This window comes from Nerophis ophidion, linkage group LG07 (genome assembly GCF_033978795.1).
Source record: "Nerophis ophidion isolate RoL-2023_Sa linkage group LG07, RoL_Noph_v1.0, whole genome shotgun sequence".
NCBI classification, from domain to species: Eukaryota; Metazoa; Chordata; class Actinopteri; order Syngnathiformes; family Syngnathidae; genus Nerophis; species Nerophis ophidion.
In genome coordinates, this window is record NC_084617.1 from 65,978,002 (window position 1) to 65,988,226 (window position 10,225).

General features: G+C 39.4%; 1 protein-coding gene across 4 annotated transcripts in view; it reads left to right on the plus strand.

Moving 5' to 3' along the window:
- The window catches only part of glt1d1 (glycosyltransferase 1 domain containing 1), a 49,149-nt gene extending 41,949 nt beyond the window's left edge, over positions 1-7,200 (plus strand). For 3 of the 4 annotated variants that reach the window (XM_061906889.1, XM_061906890.1, XM_061906891.1), the window contains one exon: positions 907-7,200. In XM_061906889.1, the coding sequence (XP_061762873.1) occupies positions 907-1,053 (147 nt within the window). In that variant the 3' untranslated portion in view covers positions 1,054-7,200. The remainder of the gene's footprint in view (positions 1-906) is intronic. The other variant, XM_061906892.1, reaches the window with a different exon arrangement.
- Positions 7,201-10,225: the final 3,025 nt, after the last annotated feature.

The following is a 10,225-nucleotide window of genomic DNA, read 5'->3' on the forward strand; positions in this document are numbered from 1 at the left end:
GGTTTTCTTTGACAATAAAAACCATACAACTTAAATATTTAAAAACGTCATATTAACAGATAGACCTAATGTTGATCTAGAGATTTAAAACTTGAATAATAATAAAAATAATAATACTGAATAATGACACATTTTTAAAATATTATTTTTACCAAAACCCTTTGGGGGTGGAATCAAGCCTGAGTGGAGGCCTAAATGTATATTTTTTATACATATATTGTATTGGTTTTTAAAATAAATGGCCCCCGCTTGCTTTGATTATTCAGTGTGCAGCCCTCAGTGGAAAAAGTTTGGACACCCCTGAGATAGACAAACCAGAGTACAGTATGATGCAAAAGTACAATAAGTAATAAGTAAAAGGCAGCTGAAGTAAAGATACAGCAAGGCCACTCTCTGCTAGCGTGATATCGTGGCATTAAGTCCTCCTCTCCATGGGTGGTGGAGCAAGGGCGGGTTTCGCCCCATGTGATCGGAGCCAGGCTGAGCTGGAGTGACTTCTTGCTCTGACGAGCCGTTTGGTCCGTAGGACGCTGTGCGGATTCACCACATGTCAAGTAACCGTGCCTTCACTGAGCATTGATCATGTTTTAATTGGTCTGACCCAGCCGGTCCCCGTGACAGATGGTGGGTAATGATCTGCGATGTTTGTTTGTTTTCCATTCTAACTAAGAAAATGGTAAGTGGCCGCTAATATAGGACAAACTGAAACAGTCCATTGGACACATTTGGTCCTGGAGAAAAAAAAAAATCTCTATCCCTCTGAAGTATGAAGCTTTTTATCTGTATTCTACTTTCATATCTTGTAATCTGACTCTCTACTTAAAAAACATCTTCAGGCTACTTCAATGGCAGGCTTCAATGGCGTTTGGCAGTAAATGAGATTTATTTTGCCTCTATCCCTGCCAGGAGTTTGTGCATCAGTCTCAGAGGCTGTTGTCAGATCATCAGCTGAGGGCGAGAGTGATAAGGAATGGAAAAGTATACGTGGTGAAGCATCACAGTGTGAAACAGGAGAGAGAAACCTACCAGAGGCTGGTGAACATGCTGCACTAACTCCTTTTTTTACTTTCCTCATGTCCACACAAACAAGGGTATCTTTTTCTATATGTTTACATATCATTATTTTTTTTTTTGGTGTCACCTTTGTTACTATGGTTTCTTTTGTGATCACGCCTTCATCGGAAGTCACCTTTTATGCTTTTGTTCGGTCTGTTTTGGTCTGTGGTCACGGCACCACTTGTTACTTTGGCTTTACAGCTTGAAAATCATGTGGACAAAAACCTGTATATACACTATATTGCCAAAAGTATTTGGCCACCCATCTCAATGATCAGAATCAGGTGTCCTAATCACTCGGCTCGGCCACAGGTGCATATAACCAAGCACTCAGGCATAGAGACTGTTTCTACAAACATTTGTGAAAGAATGGCCTGCTCTCAGTGATTTCCAGCGTGGAACTGTCATAGGATGCCACCTGTGCAACAAATCCAGTCGTGAAATGTCCTCGCTCCTAAATATTCCAAAGTCAACTGTTGACTTCATTATAAGAAAAGGGAAGAGTTTGGGAACAACAGCAACTAAGCCACGAAGTGGTAGGCCACGTAAACTGACAGAGTGGGGTCAGCGGATGCTGAAGCGCATAGTGCAAAGACTTTTTGCAGTCAGTTGCTGCAGAGCTCCAAACTTCATGTGACCTTCCAATTAGCCCACGTACAGTATGCAGAGAGCTTCATGGAATGGGTTTCCATGGCCGAGCAGCTGCATCCAAGCCATACATCACCAAGTCCAATGCGTGGAATGCAGAGGTGTAATGCACGTCGCCACTGGACGCCTTCTCTGGAGTGATGAAGCACACTTTTCCTTCTGGAAATCTCATGGACGAGTCTGGGCTTGAAGGTTGTCAGCAGAACGGTACATTTCGGACTGCATTGTGCCGAGTATGAAATTTGGTGGAGGAGGAATTATGGTACGGGGTTGTTTTTCAGGAGTTGGGCTTGGCCCCTTAGTTCCAGTGAAAGGAACTTTAAATGCTCCAGGAAACAGTTTGGAGCAGGCCCCTTCCTCTTCCAACATGACTGTGCACCAGTGCACAAAGCAAGATTGATAAAGACATGGATGACAGAGTCTGGTGTGGATGAACTTGACTGGCCTGCACAGAGTCCTGACCTGAACACCTTTGGGATGAATTAGAACAGAGACTGAGATCCAGGCCTTCTCGACCAACATCAGTGTGTGACCTCACCAATGCGCTTTTGGAAGAATGGTGGAAAATTCCTATAAACACACTCTGCAACCTTGTGGACAGCCTTCCCAGAAGAGTTGAAGCTGTAATAGCTGCAAAAGGTGGACCGACATCATATTGAACCCTATGGGTTTAGAATGGGATGGCACTTCAAGGTAAAATGTGAGTCAAGGCAGGTGGCCAAATATTTTTGACAATATAGTGTATTTTAAACCCAATAATTTGTATTTTTAATAAAAACATTTTTCATGGCTGAGTATAGTCTATGCATAAACCTCAGTATCAGTATGACACCGGTAAATATAGTATTTTTCATACAACACACTGTCTTGTATTTTACAATACCATACTGTAAACATGTAATATTATTTATCGGTGCTTTGTTCTAAAGCAGGGGTCACCAACGCGGTGCCCGCGGGCACCAGGTAGCCCCTAAGGACCAGATGAGTCGCTCGCTGGCCTGTTCTAAAAATAGCTCAGATAGCAGCACTTACCAGTGAGCTGCCTTTATTTTTTAAATTTTATTTATTTACTAGCAAGCTGGTGTTGCTTTGCTCGACATTTTTAATTCTAAGAGAGACAAAACTCAAATAGAATTTGAAAATCCAAGAAAATATTTTAAAGACTTGGTCTTCACTTGTTTGAATAAATTATTTTATTTTTTTGCTTCTTATAACTTTCAGAAAGACAATTTTAGAGAAAAAATGCAACCTTAAAAATGATTTTAGGATTTTTAAACACATATACCTTTTTACCTTTTAAATTCCTTCCTCTTCTTTCCTGACAATTGAAATCAATGTTCAAGTTTTTTTTTTTGTAAAGAATAATCAATACATTTTAATTTAATTCTTCATTTTAGCTTCTGTTTTTTCGACGAAGAATATTTGTGAAATATTTCTTCAACTAATTATGGTTAAAATTCAAAAAAACATATTTTGACAAATCTAGAAAATCTGTAGAATCAAATTTAAATCTTATTTCAAAGTCTTTTGAATTTCTCTTAAAAAAAAAAATTCGAGAAAATCTAGAAAAAATAATCATTTGTCTTTGTTAGAAATATAGCTTGGTCCAATTTGGTATATATTCTAACAAAGTGCAGATTGGATTTTAACCTATTTAAAACATGTCATCAAAATTCTAAAATTAATCTTATTCAGGAAAATTTACTAATGATGTTCCATAAATTCTTTTTTAAATTTTTTCAAACAGATTCAAATTAGCTAGATTTTCTCTTCATTTTTTGGGAATTTTAAAGAGTCAAAATTGAAGATAAACTATGTTTCAAAATTACATTTTCATTGTTTTCATGTTTTCTCTTTTAAACCGTTCAATTAAGTGTTTTTTTCATCATTTATTCTCTACAAAAAACCTTCCTTAAAAGGAAAACAAATGTATGACGGAATGACAGACAGAAATACCAATTTTTTTTATATATACAGATTTATTTATTAAAGGTATATTGAGCAAATTGTGTATCAAACTGGTAGCCCTTCGCATTAATCAGTACCCAAGAAGTAGCTTCAAAAAGGTTGGTGACCCCTGTTCTTAAGAGATCGCTGTAATGCAATGGGAACATAAACATGATTTTTTTTCCTCCAGTAATATGTTATGCATTTGGAAGTGAACTATTTATTTCAGATGGAATGTATTTATCAGAGTTTGTTGTCCCTTGTTTCCGCTCTGTGTATCTTATGTTTATTGATGACGTGCAAGGGAAGAGGTCTGCATGCTTTAAAAAAAAAAAAGAATCCAGTTTAAAAGGTCACAATGATTCTGTCTCCCAATGCACGCGTGCAATACAGTGTCTGCTTAGAAACCCGTCTGTATAGCAAATGTATAAATATGTACACAGGGTATGTATGTTTCAAAACAAAATTGTCAAAATGGAGAGTTGTGGTGAGCAGTTAACATACACTCATGTAGTGGTGGCCAACGTTCCCTCCAATTACACACTGCTCACAGTAAATCTAGGCCGCGCACAAACTCGAATAAAAAGATTAGCGCATAACAGTGTGCACGTCTGCCGTCGCTCACATGTGCGCCACTGAATGCTCAAGGAGTTTTGGCGTTTGCTCACACATACGAAAAATTGGAGGGAAAATTGAACTGGTGGCTTGCAGAGAGTGATACTGTGTTCCTTGACGCCTAGCTGTGTGTGCCTCTTTAAGAAAAAAAACATGTGAAAGAAAGTTAAAGTACCAATGATTGTCACACACACACTAGGTGTGGCGAAATTATTCTCTGCATTTGACCCATAGTCCTTAATCACCCCCTGGGAGGTGAGGGGAGCAGTGGGCAGCAGCTGTGGCCGCGCCCGTGAGTGATTTTTGGTGATACAACCCCAAATTCCAACCCTTAAGGCTGAGTGCCAAGCAGGGAGGAAATGGGTCCCATTTTTATAGTCTTTGGTATGACTCGGCCGGGGTTTGAACTCACAACCTACCGATCTCAGGGCGGACACTAACCACTAGGCCACTGAGTAGGTAAGAAGTCGGCGGAGTGGCGTTCCTTGTTCGATGTTATAATCGATGTAAACGAAACTAAGAAAAGGGAAAAATTCCGAATCGTGGAATCATTTTGATTGTATTGCGACTAAATATTCTCTTGCTTTTTACGTTCTGCACAGCTATTCCTTAAAAACAAAGATTGTATTTGCGTACTATCAGCACGGTGAAAGAGGGGTTAGTGCGTCTGCCACACAATACGAAAGTCCTGGGTCCGATCTTGCGCTCGGGATCTTTCTGTGTGGAGTTTGGAGTGAACTCTTGTTCATTCATTGTGGGAATGTCAGAGAATAAAATAGTTATGGTTGGAAACAACAAATGAAGCAATCACATTCCTAAATATAAACATCCCAAAGACACCGCAAGCTTGTATTCTTAGTGATCTGCCATCAATTTAGTCACGTGTCATCAAAGAGTGAAACAAGCATTTATTTCAATATTCATCATAACAAAAGGGTGATTATTAAAAAAAATGGATAAATGTTGGTAGTCCAACTCATACTGACTGGTATACACAAGCTGTGGAGATGATATCAGTAGAAAAAACTGCATTTAGTATGGATAATCATAAATCATGTATTGGAATATTGGATCCATTATTTAAATTGGTTTTAAATATTAAATGAACCAAAAATATTTTATCTTCGTGGAAAATATTGAGATGCGATGCTATTGTTCATTTTTTAAAATGTATTTATTTTTTATAAATAGCTGTAATGAGAATGTCAATGAGGGGTTTTCTAATCTCCGCAGTGTTGGAATTGTTATTAATATTGATGCTGTTGTTGATAATATTCCTTTTTGTTTGACTGCTTTTGGATTGTTTTGTCTTGTTTGTGTGTTCTCTCAATTGCTCCGTTGATTGCTATTCTGAAAGTTGCTGTGTCGGGTTTGGTTTTGGAATTGGAAGTGCATTATTATGGTATTGTTTAGTATTGTTTTGTGGGATTGTTTCGTAAAAAGAAAGAATGGGGAAACCTGCTGGAACATCTGTGACATAGTCCACAATGAAGCCAAGTTTACATGGACTGAGAAGGCACCGACTGTGGGAAGAGTTTACACAACTGTGCTTTTTTTTATTTGTTCATTGAAACTTTGTACAGTGGGGCAAAAAAGTATTTAGTCAGCCACCGATTGTGCAAGTTCTCCCACTTAAAACTATGACAGAGGTCTGTAATTTTCATCATAGGTACACTTCAACTGTGAGAGACAGAATGTGAAAAAAAAATCTAGGAATTTTTAATAATTTATTTGTAAATTATGGTGGAAAATAAGTATTTGGTCACTTCAAACAAGGATGATCTCTGGCTCTCACAGACCTGTAACCTCTTCTTTAAGAAGCTCTTCTGTCTTCCACTCGTTACCTGTATTAATGGCACTTGTTTAAACTCATTATTTGTATAAAAAAAAGACACCTGTCCACAGCCTCAAACAGTCGGACGCCAAACTCCACTATGGCCAAGACCAAAGAACTGTAGAAGGACACCAGGAAAAGAATTGTAGACCTGCACCAGACTGGAAAGAGTGAATCTACAATAGGCAAGCAGCTTGGTGTGAAAAAAATCAACTGTTGGAGCAATTATCGGAAAATGGAAGACATACAAGACCACTGATACTCTCCCTCGATCTGGGGCTCCACGAAAGATCTCATCCCGTGGGGTCAAAATGATCATGAGAACGGTGAGCTAAAATCACAGGACCACACACGGGGACCTGGTGAATGACCTGCAGAGAGCTGGGACCAAAGTAACAAAGGTTACCATCAGTAACACACTATGCCGACAGGGAATCAAATCCTGCAGTGCCAGACGTGTCCCCCTGCTTAAGCCAGTGCATGTCCAGGCCCGTCTGAAGTTTGCCATTGAGCACATGGGAGAATGTCACGTGGTCAGATGAAACCAAAATAGAACTTTTTGGTATTAACTCAACTCGTCGTGTTTGGATGAAGAAGAATACTGAGTTGCATCCTAAGAACACCACACCTACTGTGAAGCATGGGGGTGGAAACATCATGCTTTGGGGCTGTTTTTCTGCTAAGGGGACAGGACGATTGATCCGTGTTAAGGAAAGAATGAATGGGGCCATGTATCGTGAGATTTTGAGCCGAAACCTCCTTCCATCAGTGAGAGCTTTGAATGGTTGACCAAATACTTATTTCCCACCATAATTTACAAATAAATTCTTTAAAATTCCTACAATGTGAATTCCTGGATTTTTCCCCCCACATTCTGTCTCTCACAGTTGAAGTGTACCTATGATGAAAATTACAGACCTCTGTCATCATTTTAAGTGGGAGAACTTGCACAATCGGGGGCTGACTAAATACTTTCTGGCCCCACTGTATTTGTATTCTTTGTAGGATTCAAGTCGTTATTAAACATTTTTTTAACCCTCAGGGTACCAAAGCTGACTTTTTGGTTTTTATAATAAAATGTACTATTTTTTTGGCCATGATGTGTGTTGTATTACTCCAATAAACATGATTTTTTTTCCTACAGGTGTACAAGACACTCGCAGTTAGTCAACAACACCCCAAAGCCAAAATACATAAAAGTCCTTCATATTTCAAATGGCATAAAAATATTTTTGGATTTTCAGCCCGAAACATAAATACCAAACATGTACCGTATTTTTCGGAGTATAGGTCGCTCCGCTTTATAAGTGGCACCTGCCGAAAATGCATAATAAAGAAGGGAAAAGACATGTAGAAGTAGAATTGGGGTATAAGTCGCATTTTTGGGGGAAATTTATTTGATAAAACCCAACACCAAGAATAGACATTTGAAAGGCAATATAAAATAAATAAAGGCTGAATAAGTGTACGTTATATGACACATAATCAACTGAGAAGGTGCCTGGTATGTTAACGTAACATATTATGGTAAGAGTCATTCAAATAACTATAACATATAGAACATGCTATACGTTTACCAAACAATCTGTCACTCCTAATCGCTAAATCCCATGAAATCTTATACATCTAGTCTCTTACGTGAATGAACAAAATAATGTTATTTGATATTTTACGGTAATGTGTTAATAATTTCACACATAAGTCGCTCCTGAGTATAAGTCGCACCCCCGGTCAAAGTATGAAAAAAAAACTTCGACTTATATTCCGAAACATACAGGTAATGTGTTTATTGGTATTTTTAAACCCTTCCAAGGCCTTTTGATCAAATTAGGTCAGTTTTAAATTTGAAAATATTTGCATAAAATGGGGTATTTTCCTAATTATCTGATCAAAAGGCCTTCACAAGGTCAATTCAAAGATAAAATCCTATTCATGTTTGGGACTTGTTTTTTGAGACATCTGATCCACAAAAAATTTAAAGGACCCATATGTAAAAAAATTTGTCAAAAATGGTACTGCAATCATGGGTAAACAATTATGTAGTCCCCTCCCCCTCTCCCTGGCGGAGGTTGCCAGATAAGCAGCTCGCTAGATCGACTGGGCAACTCCAAGGAACTACAAAATCCCACTGCCTCTTACTCGGGGTTGAGGTGCTGGGACCAAAATAGCTGAATAAAAAAGTGTTTTCAATGTTTATTTATATAGCCCTAAATCACAAGTGTCTCAAAGGGCTGCACAACCACAGAGATGTCCCCACCCCAGGTTCCGATTCTGGACAGCCAGCACTTCATCCATGGCCAACAGACCTGTGCCTCCACAAGGGAGAGGGGGGCAGAAAACAAAAACGGCAGATCAACTGGTCTAAAAAGGGGGTCTATTTAAAGGTTAGAGTATACAAATGAGTTTTAAGATGGGACTTAAATGCTTCTACTGAGGTAGCATCTCAAACTGTTACCGGGAGGGCATTCTAGATTACTGGAGCCGAATAGAAAAGGCTCTATAACCCGCAGGCTTTTTTGGGGCTCTGGGAATCACTAATAAGCCGTAAGTTCTTTGAACGCAGATTTCTTGCCGGGACATATGGTACAATACAATCGGCAATATAGGATGGAGCTAGACCGTGTAGTATTTTATACGTAAGTAGTAAAACCTGAAAGTCACATCTTAAGTGCACAGGAATTAGTGTAGGTGAGCCAGTACAGGCGTAATATAATCAAACTTTCTTGTTCTTGTCAAAAGTCTAGCAGCCGCATTTTGTACCAACTGTAATCTTTTCATGCTAGACATGGGGAGACCTGAAAATAATACGTTACAGTAATCAAGATGAGCATGCTAAGCATTACACTAAGAGCTAAGCACCATCAAACACTAAGCATTCGTTGCACGAACATACTAGCTTTGTTAGACAAGGTTATAGACCGTATTGGACAATATAGTAAACATACGAAATGTCCATTCCCATTTATTACAAGTACTAAGAAAACATAAATGCCTTATTTACCTATCAAGAAGGAAATTAGCAAGTTTGGCATCAAATGAAACAAATCTACGCCATCAATCGTCTCCATGTTTTAAAGGCATCCCTGATACAAATCCTCGGTTTTTGTTTCTGGCTTTGTCATGAATAAGTTGAGAATCGTAACAAAGCCTTTGTGATTTACTAATGTCTGACATGTTTAGTAACTTTACCAGTGGCAGTAGTTAAGTTAAACAATAAAATAAAAAAAAATTAAGTACCAATGATTGTCACACACACACACACACACACACACACTAAGTGTGGTAAAATTGGTCCTCTGTCTTTGACCCATCCCCTTGTTCACCCCCTGGGAGGTGAGGGGAGCAGTGGGCAGCAGCGGTGGCCGTGCCCAGGAATCATTTTTGGTGATTTAACCCCCAATTCCAACCCTTGATGCTGAGTGCCAAGCAGGGAGGAAATGGGTCCCATTTTTATAGTCTTTGGTATGACTTGGCCAGGGTTTAAACTCACAACCTACCAGATCTCAGGGCGGACACTCTAACCACGAGGCCACTGAGTAGCTCGACAAAGCGGGCAGTGCATAACTGGCAATCTGGATGGTCAAATGGTGGGGGGCGGGACATCGAAATTAAAACAGCCATATTTCAGGGCTGCAAATCAAATTTTGAAATGAGCATATCCCGGCTGAACTACTGTTATCAGTTATAGAGGTATTCTAAAATAACATGATTTATTAATGTTTTCTGACATATCAGGGCCATTTAATGATGACTTGACATGAAACTATTACATATGGTCACCTCCATCCAAAATGTTTTTAAGCCGTCTAAAAACTTCCATGACTTTCTGTCCTGTTTGGCTATGAATGCTGACTTGAATGTCCCTATAGGGCTAAGTAAAAATTACTTTGTTACGGCTCAGACTCCTGCCAACACCGTCATCCGTGTGTGCGCACCTTGGGACACGCCCAAGGGTGCGCACATCCAGGGATGAGCCGCGTGCGTCTCCGCCCTGCTGCAGCCGCCAGCTGCAATCATTCACCGGCAATCATCACACCAGCCTATAATGAAGGAGCTGCCTTCATAAGCCTGGACAACCTGGCATGCTGGTGCCGGAGTATAGTCTTTTATTCGAGTACATCCCCA